We start from the raw sequence: 16,145 nt of genomic DNA on the forward strand, positions 1-16,145 counted from the left end.
TTTAGTTTGTACACATACTTTATTAAAATATGATCAAGCAAGTTCAAATAACAAAATAATGCCATTACTGTTAAAACGCTGCATAAATGGGCCGTCAAAAAAATCTCTTATACAAGCCCCAAAGTCTATATTTACAGATAGAAAGCGTATATCCCTTGAATGATTAGTCACGTTTCACTTTATATTTACACATTGCAGAGTATAAACACCTGATGAAAATGACAATAGTTAGAAGCACGAGCAGCCCAGCTCCAGCCAGGAACAGAAACACATCAACAGAGTGGTAGGAGTACCAGGGCATTCTGTAGGACTCTGTTCTCAGGTGAGCTGCACCTTTGTGTCTCATGACAAACTCTATCCAGAAGAGAGCGGTATCCAGCGGCTTCATTGGCTGATCTCTGTGCAGCCTGGAGAGCTTCTGCATGTTCATCCTGTAGGAGGGCTCGTTCAAGACTTCCTGTATGGCATTCAGGAAGTTGTTGTCTTTGTCCACAGTTTTAATTGTTAAAAGCTTAGCCGCGCCTCTCTCTTGCAGACGCAGCAGGTTGTCGTATTGGTCGAAAAACAAGGGCAGACCCACAACTGGGACTCCGTGATAAATAGCTTCTTGAACTCCGTTTGTTCCTCCATGAGCCACAAACAGTTTCATCTGGGGATGTCCTAAAAGGTCATTCTGTGGCATCCAGTCTACTATCAAAGTGTTGTTGCCCAGAGTGGCTGGTCTGTCACCTTTATGCCTCCAGATGACTTTCTGCGGTAATTTAGCAAAAGCTGCAGCCATCTCATTTGTTATATCAGCAGGAAGCTCACTCACAAAAGTCCCCAGAGACATGATGATGACTCCGTGCTCTCCAGAGCTCTGCACAAACTCCTCCAAGTGTTCAGGAAGAGGTTGTGCTGGTTTACACTGGAACCCGCCAATATAGACAACATTAGGCATGGTGGGACGAGGGAACTCAAACACAAAGTCCACTCTCATCAGCCACATGTCTGCATTAAGCACTAACTGGTTAAAGTCATAATCTGGCCCAAGATATTTATCACACAATTTCTGGTATACTAGCTTAATCACCACCTGTTGTTGTGTTTGAGTTATTATATGCAGAATGACGTTCTTAACTCTCTGAAAAAAGGCCATTTTATCAGTGTTGCCAGATCCTGTTATAGGAATGTATGATAAAGGTGAAGGAGCAATAGCAAGATGACCCTCTCCAGCTATCAACCACCGAACATTATAAACCAAAGGAAGGTTCAAATATTTGGCCAAAATGACTCCGTAACCCCAGCAGGGGTCAGTGAGCACCAGGTCAAACTTGCCATCTTTTATGGTTGTCATCAACTCTCGGTCATCTAGTATTGCTGATAGAAATTCACCCACAGTTGTGTGAGCATCAACAAACATGCCCAACATTCCTACAGTCGCGTGGAGAAAATTCACGAAAGGAAGGGCCCCCCTTTCAAATTCAATGGAGCTTGATATCATGTCTGTAATGAACTTCTGATCTATGCTCCTCTCCACCTGAACTGTATAGGTATTGTAATAAGAGGCTTTATCCTTGACGTACCAGCTTTTGCTGGAACGAACAATGGTTATATTGTGTCCTCTCGAGTGCAACGCTTGAAGTAGAATATCCATGTTTATCCAGTGGCTGCCTTCCAGAGGAAGGACCAAGATGTTGCCACCTTGACAGTCTCTGGGAAAGAGGACGAGCAGCAGTAAAACACTGCAACAATAGAGCAGATTCATCTGAAAATAAAACAATGAACAATCAATTGACCATGATGAAAAAAAAAATATCATTTCAAACTTCAAAAAAATAAAACACTTGTGATTCTATCCATGCTGCAGGAAACATGGGGTTCTCTTAAAGGGAAAGTACCTAGCATTTAGAGGGATCTAGCAGGAATGGAATATAATAATAACAATAATAAGTATGTTTTCTTTACAAAAGTTGCAGTTGGTTGCAATCTGCGGCATCACTGCACCAAATCCTACACACTACACCTTGAACATGCAGTCCATGCTGCAGGAAAGGATTCTCTTAACATACAATAAACACATATATGGTCAGTTATTCTTAACAGGGGCATCTGTAGGCCTACTTACTGTAGTTTGTATTGTTCCTCCACGCAGGAAAAGTCACAGTAGGAAAATTGGCTTGTCCAGTGCATGCACATTAAACTGGAAGGAATGAGTGAAAGGCAATAAATGTCAACAATGTGCGTGCAAACACCATGATAAGGAAGTTACCGATTGATAAGTACATCAGGAACTATGGCACATATTGAAATACGCTCTATCACAATGAATCTTTTAATTATTAGTTTAGGCCTATTCAATTCATAATCTAAGTGGCCATTGCCCTTTGGCTACAGCATTTTAATCATTCATCCTGATTTAGGCCATTTGCCTGTTTATTCCCTGAGGACCAAGGGCATTTACTTTTTAATCAAAATGTTTAGAACAATATCATCTCTCTCTCTCTCTCTCTCTCTACTGAGTCTCTCATTCGTCCCAGAACGCTGTGTAAAGAGATAGTTTGGCCCAAAAGCTGAAAAGTTGATGTCCAGTTTTATTTAAATTCTTAAAATCTCTTGTGTAAAATGACCTTTACCTAGTAAAGACAATAAAAGTCTCGAACTGTCTTTGCTAAAGTGACTTAGTTCACTGAAAGAGATGCAGTTCTCATTCCATTTCTCCTTTCTTCCTCCGGATCCTCCAAACACAACAATTCACAGAACGTTTTTGTTCAATGACTACAATAAACGTACCCATCTTCAAACGGATCTTTATTATTTCGGTATTCGTCTTCATCGGAGGAATAAATCAGCCACTGAAGCTCCGCTATCCTCGTTACTGCTTTGCAAAACAGCTGGGAGATTGGGCAATATGTCCGTGCAGCTTTTCCTTCTTTGGTTGACTCAATGACAAGCAGAGCTGATGGGCAGGTCCTTAGTTATTTCCTGAGTGTCCATTGGTTAGTTTATTTTAAAAAAAAGAGAGGGACACACAAATCCACCAATCACGCACGCTAAGAGGCAGAGACGCTCTGGCGCCTGACCATAGAAACTTCCGAAACTTGAAGTCCTATTTTATCTGTTTGGGATGACGTTTGAATTTTCCCAACTGCATTTAGGAGAAAACAAATCTGATCTGAGATAGAATAGGACACAGCCAGGACTTTAGGAATTGTTTCTGTAATAGAAAGATAGGATTTCCCCTCTTCGAAAATAAGTTAAGATAGGACACAGTTAGGATATTTTTGTGTATGAGGCCCCTGTTCTCTGCCCTCCAGATGGATGTGAGTCACATGCGATCTTGCGAGAGAAAAAGACTCTGAAGCAAAGAGGCTACAGATTCCAACCTGAACCCATGTCTGAACCCCGATCAGAGCCAATCGGAACCATTTCTGGGCTCTATTATCGCCATAGACATTGAGTAAACCACTTTAGACCTGCCAAACACAAGATGACAACTTGTCTGATTACTATCTTTTTGTTACTTGGCAATTAATAAAGGATTAAACAACAGGCTACTCGTGAAATGCCATTGAAATAGTGCTAATATGAGCCTGCTCTGGCTTTGTACCAATGCAGTCTTGTACTGAATATAATTTGAGAGCACGACATAAATTGTCAGCGTCCCTGATTTGGCAGCATTACCATGTCCTTCCTTCAGTATAGTGTATGTAGGCTGGTTTTAAATTTCACTTAGTGATGACAATATTACCGTAACTGACAAACACAATATACATTTTTGAAATTAAAATCTATTCGCTATCAGGAAATGATCTTCTTTAAATGCTAGGTTCGTTACTGTATGTCTTGTTTGTATGATGTTCATATTAAACATCATATTACATTATTTTTCTCCATATGTCAATACATTTGGATGGGCTTGATGGTGTGGCTGTATAGTTTGATTAAGCTTTTGCAGTGTTTTTGCTCATTACAATTTATAAAACTTGCAGTACGTGAAATTAACTTTGTTTCATGCATGCAATATTGAAAAGGGAGGTTGTCATATTGATGCAACGAGATTGGTTTTACACACAGCCTCTGCAACTTTTTCACTCACCCGATCAAAAAGTTACTTTGGGAACAAATTGTCTTAAAGGCTTTAAAGCTAATCATTCTGCATAGGAAATTCAATTCTAGCCTTGCTGGTCATTCTTAGCCATTAGTTAAAAACAGATTATCACGTAAATCATTAACAATGTGTTTACTCTGTTTTTAAAGATTGAAAATATATATAGGTCAGTATCCGAACATGTTGTACAAGCTAATAATAAAAAGTGAGAAATATGATCATAATAAAAACTAAATATGAATTTGCAAATTGATTATACAACACAAGTTGGATATTGATATCCCCCCCTCTCCCCCATCTAGTACAGCATCTCTGGGTCCCACAATATGCTGTTGCCATGGAAGCACATACAGAGGGAATGAGAGGAGCTGAGAGAGGTACTAAATGTAGCATCACATCACAAGCAGAATCTCAGTGGCAGAGCTGCACTTGCCGATGCTGCTGTGGAGCGGCAGTGAGGTGGCTGCATGGAGGGGGCGACCATTCCTGTCTGTGATTAGTGACCACGCGAATGCTCGGAGAAGGGGACGGAACAGGGCGGGCTCTCTGTAGGAAGAGGAGGAGGACGAGGATGCGTTGCCTCTACACAATTGGAGGCAGCAGGGAGTGAAGCAGCATCTGTATGAGGCGAGAGAAAGAACCTGCATGGAAATGGAGGAGCGCTAGAGCAGCACTGTCGTCAAGACTCCCACCGCTGCCGCTCTGGATTGTGTTTTAATGGAAGACACTCAAAGCAGGTATGTATACAGCATCTACATGCTTAGGCTACTGTGTAAAATGTAACAATTACCTCGGAGAGGGTCAGGGTAAAGGTGTGATGAATGCTGTTTGTTATTTAACAACATCAGGATGTTTATCTTACACAGCCGATTCACTGGAATCAGTTACTGTGATTGCATAGCTTTACCAAAAGAGAGCAGTGATGGCTGCCTTGGGATTTGAACCGTTAACCCAAGGCATGATCATCTTAATAGCTCACATGTGTGCCCATTGTACACAAAAGCTACACTTTTTCATTCTTAACCCCTGTTTGTAATATTTATTTTCCAGCTCTGTGCTGCCCGAGGGACCAGCTGTGTTGATCCAGTGCCACCTCTGATATGATGCCGAGAGCAGGAGGGGCAGCCACCTCTCTCGCACTGCTGCTGCTGCTGCCATTGCTGTGCTGCTGCCACCTGTGCCACTCGCTGCGTAAGTTTCCCAAGGACTGGGGAATGCCTCATCACATCACCGTGGTAGAATGTAATAGCCTCAGTGTGACAGATGGCAAAGTCAAAGATAAGTTGGACTCTAGTGGATAGAATCAGAGAGAGAAGAGTGGCAGATGATGAGTGGAGCGTGAAGATAGCCTGCCAAGTAAAACTAAAAATATCAGTGCGACCACTTACCTCATAACATCAATTTTTATTGTTTTTCTGGTCGTTAGATTTCCATTTTTTGGTGATCAATCATTTTAGCTGAACAGAAGCTGTAATAATTGAACTCAGTTATTGAACAAGCAGCACATTTCTAATAACTAAAAGATAGAAGCCCAATAAATAAAAATGGGAATAGATTTGTCTCCTTATACATTTTAGATATCCTCTGGCTGACATTGTTGGGATTTACTAATAAGATAAATTTGTATTTGCTGCATGAACCAGGAAAACAGTAGGTGTCAGGTCATGTTGGATGGAGGGGAAATATAGTTACGACTTGGGAGCATTCGCATCACAGGACAACTAGGGACAGTTGTGTAATGGTTTGTTGTCAGAGTACAGCACTGTGTGCATGTATTGGCTTCATTTCTGCGCCCTTCATGAAAATGCAATGCTTATGAGCCTTGCAGGTGGTCGACAAAAAGCAGAATAATGGTCATCAGAACTTGGACGACAACAGAAATGAACAACAGAATATAATTTGTTTGGCTTAAAGTAACGAGGTAACTGATAGCTGTCCTTTCTTCTGTGCATACTGAGGTGAATCCAGCTCAGCTGGACAGATGACCGGGTCAGGTGATGAGCTGGGGCAGTAAACTCTGTAATGGCCGCTTGTGGGCAGGTGAGGAACAGCCGGTGAGGAAGGATGAGAGAGGTTATTACAGTATGCACAACATAGAGATCAACCGTCTGCACGAGCAGGAGAAGAGGGAAGAGACAGGAACCGCTGTTGCCATGACAGCGTGTATATATTTGTGTGTGTGTGCATGTATCAAACAGTGTACTTGTATACATGTACACAGTATGTTTATGAATATGTTCGTATGTGTATAGCCTTTATGGGTTTCTTTGCCTTCTGCTATCCAATCTATTGGTTTCTCCTTTTGTCTTTCTGTTATTGATGTTTTGCATATTTGGCCGGTTCTAGCAACGTGTCATCTTCGTTTGATCTCACTGTAGTCCTCACCATCTGTATGGTAGCACACCACACATCATATACTCCATGTTTAATTCATATTGATTTAGTTTTTGTCATGCTGCCCGCTGCACCTATCAGACAGCGTTGACTCGGGTCTCCTTGAAAATGAGTTATTAGATAATAATATTACTCAGCATGAGATGCAAATGAGCATATCCTTTACCTCGTGTCACATACATTATATTTGTGTATTAGTTCATTTCTTAACTCTGCAGCATGCTTTTCAGTGGAGCAAGATGCTGGTAATAGTGGGGGAGAGGGTCAACAGATGATGAATTTGCCTATCACACAGTCATTGATTGAGGGTGTTGCAGCCTTGTCTTTATTGATCCACGCACACTGAGAGGGTGACACCACCATACGTTTGTGGTCAGCCTTGTGGTAGATCTCCAGCCACATTCTCCATCCATAAATTGAGTTTATAACCATGATGGGGAATGATTTAAAGAGCAGGATGAATAGAAATAGTCTGTAATTCAAAATGTGATCAATATTTTCTACACTGCCAGGGAGCTCTGCTTCAGTAAAACAATGCACCAGTGTGACGATGATTAAAACAGTGTCCCTGTAATATAAAACAGGTCAGTTACCCTCATCTTGTAACTGCACATAATGTCATAACTATGTCTTGTATGCTTTTATGAATGCACGGATGGAAAAATTCAGTTTTTATAGATTTAAAGGGGGCAAAGGAAGCTCATACTGAATTAAAGCAATATAGTAGTCAAGTCATTACATACACTTAATCTCCCAAGATTCATTGGTAAGCAGTGATTTTTTAAAATAAAAAAACATGCACCTTGATTTGAGAGTGCATACACTCTTTACAATCACTGACGCATATGAGTCAGAGAGCAAAGAAGGCATATCTGTTTCTTAAGGACATGCTGTAAATGTGATTGGGCTATATCTCTCATTCAGGCATTACATGCTATAAGGACTCTTAACACCCTTGTATATTCAGTGTGTGTTTGGGTCAAAGCATAGTTTCTCTGCCTCTTGAAACCAAAGCCTTACCATGGAGGTCATATCCAGAAACGGCAGATGACATAACCACTGTAGTAAGGTCAGAGAGGTGAATGCAGTGCTGTATGAGAGCAACGCTCGAAACAGAGCTGGAAATGGATTCTTCATCAAGCATAGGGCGACTGTATATATCAAAGCTGCTGTTATATTTGCTAGAAGGAAGTAAGCATGAATCTGTAATTTTTCTATTTTATTTATTTCATTCATGTTTAGGGGTTCCAAAACTCTCCTCCTTTGCAAAAGCAGAGGACAAGCTGTTCAAATACCTCTTTGGAAACTACCAGAAATGGGTCCGTCCAGTGGAATACCTAAACCAGACGATCAGTGTGAAGTTTGGACTTGCCATCTCCCAGTTAGTTGATGTGGTGAGGAAAAAACCCGCTGTTAATTGATATTGTTATTAATGTATGTGTGTCACTGAGGCATTAACCACATCCCATGAATGGTCATTGAACAGTACGGTTGAGAGACAAAATCGTATTTAAATTGTTTCAACTTGGCTACTTTTTAAATAGAAATTTTAACATTTGTTTTTTCACTGCTCTAGGATGAGAAAAATCAGCGAATGACAACCAATGTGTGGATGAAACAGGCAAGTAGAGCTACACATCTCACCTAAACATTACATTTCACCATCATCAGTAAACATGCAGGTAAAGTTGTCAGGTTATGACCTTTAGTGTTTACTTTATTCTAAAACATACTCTGGCATTACATGGCATTTCGAGGCAACCAGTCACCCTTTTTTAATCTGGTCTGGTGGCATCTCACTGACAGTCCTCATTTATATGAGTCCTTTCGGCCCTGTGCCCACGCACCTGCCTCCACAAGCTGCCCCTCTCTGCTCCTGCTCCTGTCAGCCTTATTCATGGTCTCGGATGTCCTGTCTTTCATGTATCTTTTGAGTCATCCCCACAGTCCAGGCTATGCCATTTGGGTCAGTTGCTCCCTTTCACATTGATGGATTGCATCATGCAAAAGGGGTGACGGAAGGGCAATGGCCCCAGTACTGATGTCTATCTATCAAACATATCATTTGCAAAGTACGTCAGATTTAGTCATTGTATCTCCTTTGTTTGGCTTTAATCGTACAGTGGTTTACCCTCCAGATTATGCTTTCACAAGGTATTTACAATGTAGCATATCTAAGCCAAATCAAATAGATCTGCTAGTTAGAACCCTAACAGCAAATTGTGCTATCTTTACTTACCATGTACCCATCCCTGTGGCCTGGAGCTGGGCAAAATGTTGTATGCAAGCATAACATTACAGAACACTAAGTATACTACCTTCAAGGAAAAGTTTTATGTTGTGAAAAAAACATGTTTATTGGCTTTCTTGCAAAAAAGTCTGGACAGTAAATATGAAGCAACCCGGTTAGCTTAGCTTGGCTATCCAAATGTAACAAAATTCACCTACCACCACCTCTAAATCCAAGCGGCAACCTTTGGTGCTGAAAAATGATAATCTAATAATAAACTTCAAGTTAGGTATATTTGAGGGTGTGGCTGCTTTGAGTGACAGCTGGGTGCCATCCCATCATGCTAGCTGTCTCCTCTTCCGTATCACCCAGGCAAGCCTCAGCTCCACCGATGATCCAACTCTTTGCCCATTTTTGGAGTAGCTTGAAATTAGGCTGTGTTGCCACTGCCAAGGTGGAGACCCACTCTGAGTTTCACAAAGGCTCTTCAGGAATATGTAGGTTACGTCACAGAGATTATGTCCATATTTTATACAGTCTATGGCTAAAGCTCACTAATTAAGACGTTGTAAACCGGTGCCTAATAGTGATTTTTCATCTGTACACTTGGGTTTTTGTATGGATTAAACAAATGACATACAAAGTGTTGATTAGAGTTGCTGGTGTGGAGGTTTTGTTACCAAGGAGCCGGGCTTGCTGTCCCCCCCCCCCCCCCCCCCTCCACTAAGCTAAGATAGTTGGCTGCTGGCTGTTGCTTCTTAGAGACAGACAGATGATTGTTATCAAAAATTATCATTTTGACCGTGGAAATAAAATGTCAAACCTTTCCTGTTAAAGCCCCTTTGATGAGTTTTTACCACGTTTTTCCTTCTTAAGTAGGAGTGGATTGACCGCAAACTCAGATGGAACCCTGATGACTATCTGGGCATCACAACTATCCGAGTCCCTTCTAACAGGATCTGGCTCCCTGACGTTGTACTGTATGATAAGTATGTGTCATTACATATGGAAGGAAATGACGATTATATTTTCCAAAATGTACATGATAGTCATGACCATACTGATATCCTGACAGCCCTCTATCATTAAAAGTCTTGGTAGTATTTTAAAGGACCAGAGAAAAAAAAATCTAAAACTTAATATTTGAATTTAGATTTTAGAAAATCCTTAAAAGAAACTTGCAGCTATATGCATGAAGTAGACGTTCTAACAATCAACTAACCTGCTATCAGTGAATATTTTAGATGAATAAATGATATTTCTTTCAACAGTTCAGATGGGCGTTTTGAAGGTACTGTCACCAAGGCAGTTGTTAAGTACGATGGAACCATATTATGGACAACACCAGCCAATTACAAGTCAGCCTGCACCATTGATGTCACCTTCTTCCCTTTTGACCTCCAAAACTGTTCAATGAAGTTTGGCTCCTGGACATATGATGGCTCCCAGGTGAGTCTCCACTCCATAGTACATTAGCGTTAGTCATGACCAGTGGTTGACACGAGATTTAACTCTGTGTTTAACAGGTGGACATAACTTTGGAGGACTTCCATGTGGACAAGCAGGACTATTTTGACAACGGTGAATGGGAGATAGTGAAGGCCACAGGCAGCCGTGGTCTGAGGACAGACAGCAGCTCTACCTTTCCCACCATCACCTACTTCTTCATCATTCGCAGGTTGCCTCTTTTCTACACCCTCTTCCTCATCATCCCCTGCATTGGTCTGTCCTTCCTCACCATCCTCGTCTTCTATCTGCCTTCTAACAGTGGCGAGAAGATCTCTCTCTGCACCTCAGTCCTGGTGTCCCTCACAGTTTTCCTCCTGGTCATTGAGGAGATCATTCCTTCCTCTTCGAAGGCTATCCCTCTCATCGGGGAGTACCTGGTCTTCACTATGATCTTCGTCACGCTTTCCATCATCATCACCGTATTTGCCATCAACATCCACCATCGCTCCTCTTCAACACATCACGACATGGCACCCTGGGTGAGGAGGATCTTCCTGCATCGACTGCCTAAGCTGCTGTGCATGCGCAGCCATGCCGACCGCTACGCCACAGCTGGAGTAGCCAGAACGAGAGGAGCAGCAGGACCGGGCAAGATGAAGGACTCAACACCTGAACTGACATCTCTGCTCTACACCAGACATAACCTACAAGCAGCTTTGGATTCTATTCGCTACATAGCCATGCATGTGGTGAAAGAAAACAAGGTCAGAGAGGTGAGTTAGATGTTGTGCATTTGTAACTCCATAGGTAATAATAGCAATGGCCAATAGTGGTACTAACAATCATTTTTGGCCCCACGCTTTCACTGATACAGAATTAAACAAATCATGACAGAGGCTTTAATAAACCTCGCAAGATTGAATACTGTATGTTGCTCACTCACCACTTAGATTATTGAAATCTGGCTTTTAACTATTGAGTATAGAGACTGACATCTGCTTATTTGTTGTTCCAGGTGGTTCAAGACTGGAAATATGTAGCCCAAGTCCTGGATCGAATGTTTCTTTGGGCCTTCCTCCTGGTGTCGATCCTGGGCTCTGCTCTCCTCTTCATCCCCGTTATTTACAAATGGGCCAGCATCATCGTCCCTAATCATGCTGGAAGTACCCTCTAAAAACCACAGTTCAACTAACCACAAATGGAGGGAAAGCACATTAACAGCTCGTTATGGGTCTTATTTGAGATTTGAAAGACTGAGATACTGATTACCACTCCATTAGAGTCCTGCTCTGCTTATCCACAGTCATTCTGCAAGCCACAGCCGTGCCAGAGATCAAGCTGCAGATGTGGGGCCTTGTTTGCTGAGTGTATCTTACAGAGACATGTTTTTTGTTTGTTTGTTTTAGATAGATTTTGAACTCTGTATTTTTGAGTTTAAAGATGAATGCATCGATCAATTGAAATATCATGATACGAAAAATCTTCCACGTCCCATTTGTTTTGTCCACATCTCACATATCAATACATTTCAATGCATTCCTTTCACCTACTACACTTGCTGGTGTGATAGGGAAGGGAGATTTATCTTTGGGTCTGATAGAGATCCGTAGATACAAAATGACAAGACGACATGTCCTCACAGGATCCTTTTGGATAAATACCCCACTAATGGCTCTTGTGTATAGACAAGTTGCAGGACACAATGTATGTATCGATTCAGTTTAATTCAATTTAATTAATTTCAATACACCTTTATTTATCTCTGTTAGGGAATGATATGGCAGCTCGCTAACAAGATTGACAGATACACACACACACAATAGATCTTCTCATTTCTCATTTAAAATATCGGTCTATGTCTGCATACCATTTGGAACGAGGACCACTTTATCTCATTGGCATAATTCAAGTAACGGCGATGGTTCAACTTAGCTTTTCTGTAATTCTAGTTTCACATATGGTTACAAGGTTAACGTTATGTGATAAAGAACAAGAGAATAGAGCCACATATTCCTTCTTAGAAAAGACCTATATGCCTGAATTCATCTTCCTGTGTACATTCAGAAGATCACAGCTACATGAACACGATCTATAGATCACAATTCAGAGTAGTCATGTAGGTAAGACATTCCTCTTTAGGGACACGTATGGTTTAATAGTTTCTCTGTTCATTCTGCTTGACTATGCGTGGGAAGGAGAGGTGGACTGTCTTGCCCAGACTTGAGTTTCTCTGGCAGCCCTTCCTTTTAGCCTGAGGACAAATCCCACATTCTTTATGGAGACTGCAATACGCTCCATAGCAACAGATCAGTGTAGAGGCACTGTGGGTCCTGGATGTTTTTAGCCTATGGTAGCTTAGCACAAAACCTAGCTCCATTAAAAGTGGAAAAATTGTTCTTATAACAACTCCAAATCTGTGTTGTTATTTGATTGATGTTTCATGCGGATACCTCACATGGTGTACTATGGAGATTTGTGATTAAGGGTCTAAGGTTCACTACACCACTTCCTCAAAGCACCAGGAAGACTGTCTGTTCCCCAGCAGCTGAGGAGCTTAGCCATTGCTTGAGCCTGCACTGCCTCTGTGTGGCCGTGTCTTCACATTACAGCTGAAAAACAAACAATAAAGGCACCACCAGCAGGAACATTTTGGTGATTGTAGTTATACAATCTGACACTCTACTCCAGCGTAAATACAAGTTGTAAACAAAAACAAACACAGATAAAGAACGTTAGGCTTTTTAAAATTTATTTTCAAAACAAAGATGGATGAAACGAAAAAAACAGGCAGGAGATCCTCCAGAAAACTCTGGATAAAACCAGCTTATATGGTTTGTGTTATATTATAAGGCAGTCCTGGACAGCTGCTGTTAGGCTCTGCTTTTAGTCAGTATCATTGGCTACTGAGAAGTTTTGATATAAGGCACACTAAATTATTTGGACTATCTTGGCTCTCTCCAAAAGGACTAAAGGCTTTAGGTCTTGTTTTTGTATGATCACACCCTTGAACATCCTCCTCTAAGAAGAGCATGATATTGACTATATATATGAAACACTGAGGGGCAAAATGCTACTTAGAACAAGAAAAATTCAGAACAGAATTCACACAGGGAGTAAAAGAAAGAGGTTGGCTGACAATGGTGTCTCTCACAATTTAGGTTCCGGAAAATCACCACCCACCACTGACGTGACTGTTCAAATCACAAATAGTGCAGTAGTTCCAGATAGAAAACTTTATTGCTGAGTTTGGCTTGAGAGGGTTTCTGAAATAGGAAGAATAAACAAAAGACAATCCGTTAAACCTAATCATTGTAAAGAACATGGCATGCACCGCTAAGCTTAGCACAGCCACAAGGTGGAACCATTAGGGCCACAATGGTGACAGCTACCTACACTAAATCATCCCATTTCAGAGAATAGCTAACAGTTAGCATCAAATAACTACCGAGACATTTAGTTGTATAACCGACAGGTAGGACAGCAAGACTACAGACTGAATACAACAAATATTAACCTGTGGACATAGTACCTGACGAAGCTTACAGGCATACAGACTATCAATTCAACAATACAATGGGACCAAACAGAGGCCCATTGAATGTAGTACCATTAAGCACAAGCTCTACACAGGTGGACGCTAACACAGCAGTGGCTCAATTTCTCGTTAAGTGAGCCTAATTAGCATGTAGAGCAGTAACAGAAATGAAACTGAACAAGAATCATCAAAACAGGGATGAATACTGCACATACACCATAGCAATATGTAACGTAATGTACTTAGAGTTCAATGGACGCACGCAACAGTTAAATAAAGGAAATAACACCTGTTGTGGGCTTAATTGGCCTAACTACTAGAAATCAGAAAAAACTCTCTTGTTGCCTTCCTGAACCTGAACCTGACGAAACATACCACTCTAAGGGGGGAGGTGGAACATACCACTCTAAGAGGGGAATAGTCCAAGTGATGTGGCCCTTGTAACAGGGAGGTACAAAAGCTCATTTTTGCCCATAGCTTCAACAAAGAGGCCACATTGTTGTCCATTTGTGAAGAAAAGCCCAAAGAAAAGCTTATCCATAATCCATATATGTAAGCTCCCCTGGAATGTGTAGTTAAGTATTCAGTGGTTCCTTTGGTGTTTCATACTAACCTCTAAGCACATGCTTGCTCGGAGCTACTTCACGTTAAACAGGTATGTTACACATCAATTTTGCATGTAATTTAAAGCATTTCCTTTTTTAAGGGATAACTTTAATGTAAATAATACTTTATTCAATTGTATTTTATGGCGTTTTTAGCCAGATTTCTTTACCAGAGTTATTATTAATTATGTTTTATCTATGCTTTCCCTTCAGGTCAAAGATGGCCCCCCTCAGATATGCAACTTCTCTATTATCTATCGTGTTTTTGTCATGGAGAATTTGTCATGGACGAAAGATTTTGATTGTTCCTTTAGAGGGAAGCCACTGGGTGAACATGGACATCATGATCAAAGCTCTCCACTCTCGAGGACACTCTATCGATGTGGTACGAACCAGTAAAAGCTGGTATATCCAGGATGACGCTCCGTGCTACAAGACAATCACAGTCCCTGTCTCTGAAGCCTTTAATCACGACTTTATTAACCCGATCCTGAAGAAGGTCATTGACATAGAAAGGGGTGAGAGCTCAGTTTTGAGCTTTGCAAGTTTGCAGGCTGAGATGTTTTCTGCGATGTTTAACATGCATAGAATAATGTGCAAAATGGCTACTAACATGTTTGAAGATGAAGACTTAATGAATACTTTAAAGGACAGAAAGTATGACCTGGTCCTAACAGATCCGGCATGGGGTGCAGGCATAATGTTGGCTCATGCTCTTAAGCTGCCTCTGGTCTATAATGTGCGGTGGATAACTAGCGGAGAGGGACATATGGCCATTGCGCCATCTCCTTTATCTTATGTCCCATTGACCGGCTCAGGACTGTCAGACAAAATGACTTTCATTCAAAGAGTCAAAAATCACCTTTTTTCTCTCATTTGGCAAGCTCAGGATGGATTTTTTATCCATCCACAGTATCAAGCTGTTTGTGACCAGTTCTTTGGCCCAGAGGTCAGATATATTGACTTATTGCAGGGAGCAGACCTGTGGCTGATGAGAGTGGACTTTGTGTTTGAGTTCCCTCGTCCCACCATGCCTAATGTTGTCTATATTGGCGGGTTCCAGTGTAAACCAGCACAACCTCTTCCTGAACACTTGGAGGAGTTTGTGCAGAGCTCTGGAGAGCACGGAGTCATCATCATGTCTCTGGGGACTTTTGTGAGTGAGCTTCCTGCTGATATAACAAATGAGATGGCTGCAGCTTTTGCTAAATTACCGCAGAAAGTCATCTGGAGGCATAAAGGTGACAGACCAGCCACTCTGGGCAACAACACTTTGATAGTAGACTGGATGCCACAGAATGACCTTTTAGGACATCCCAAGATGAAACTGTTTGTGGCTCATGGAGGAACAAACGGAGTTCAAGAAGCTATTTATCACGGAGTCCCAGTTGTGGGTCTGCCTGTTTTTTTCGACCAATACGACAACCTGCTGCGTCTGCAAGAGAGAGGCGCGGCTAAGATTCTTACATTAGCCACAGTGGACAAAAACAACAACTTCCTGAATGCCATACAGGAAGTCTTGAACGAGCCCTCCTACAGGATGAACATGCAGAAGCTCTCCAGGCTGCACAGAGATCAGCCAATGAAGCCGCTGGATACCGCTCTCTTCTGGATGGAGTTTGTCATGAGACACAAAGGTGCAGCTCACCTGAGAACAGAGTCCTACAGAATGCCCTGGTACTCCTACCACTCTGTTGATGTGGTTCTGTCCTTTCTGGCTACTGTTGCAGCGATTGCTTTTCTCCCTCTTGTGTTTTTCAGATTTGTGTGTCTTGAGAAATGCTTGAAAAGAAAAACCAATAAAAAATGACAAGACCCTGAACTACTGAGTCCTACTCTTTT

General features: G+C 41.6%; 1 protein-coding gene and 2 pseudogenes across 1 annotated transcript; 2 read left to right on the forward strand and 1 right to left on the reverse strand.

The window, feature by feature from the left end:
• Nucleotides 1–1,683, reverse strand: LOC142933743 (UDP-glucuronosyltransferase 2C1 pseudogene; annotated as a pseudogene).
• Nucleotides 1,684–5,190: 3,507 nt separating this feature from the next.
• chrna5 (cholinergic receptor, nicotinic, alpha 5) lies at nt 5,191–11,337 on the forward strand. The gene is made up of 7 exons (XM_076077958.1): nt 5,191–5,281; nt 7,727–7,878; nt 8,061–8,105; nt 9,594–9,703; nt 9,986–10,163; nt 10,241–10,936; nt 11,179–11,337. The coding sequence occupies exons 1-7, from the start codon at nt 5,191–5,193 to the stop codon at nt 11,335–11,337; spliced, it is 1,431 nt and encodes a 476-aa protein (XP_075934073.1).
• On the forward strand, nt 8,154–16,113 carry LOC142933484 (UDP-glucuronosyltransferase 2B37 pseudogene; annotated as a pseudogene).
• Nucleotides 16,114–16,145: the final 32 nt, after the last annotated feature.

This window comes from Anarhichas minor, unplaced genomic scaffold, assembly GCF_050575085.1.
Source record: "Anarhichas minor isolate MPS153535 unplaced genomic scaffold, ASM5057508v1 ptg000062l, whole genome shotgun sequence".
Classification (NCBI taxonomy): domain Eukaryota; kingdom Metazoa; phylum Chordata; class Actinopteri; order Perciformes; family Anarhichadidae; genus Anarhichas; species Anarhichas minor.

Bases quoted from the DNA above. Each gene is read 5' to 3' on its own strand.
- chrna5 (XM_076077958.1), top strand. From the start codon at position 5,191: ATGATGCCGAGAGCAGGAGGGGCAGCCACCTCTCTCGCACTGCTGCTG. The intron at 8,106-9,593 runs GCAAGTAGAGCT...CTTCTTAAGTAG, and splicing joins CCAATGTGTGGATGAAACAG to GAGTGGATTGACCGCAAACT. The intron at 10,937-11,178 runs GTGAGTTAGATG...TTGTTGTTCCAG, and splicing joins AAGAAAACAAGGTCAGAGAG to GTGGTTCAAGACTGGAAATA.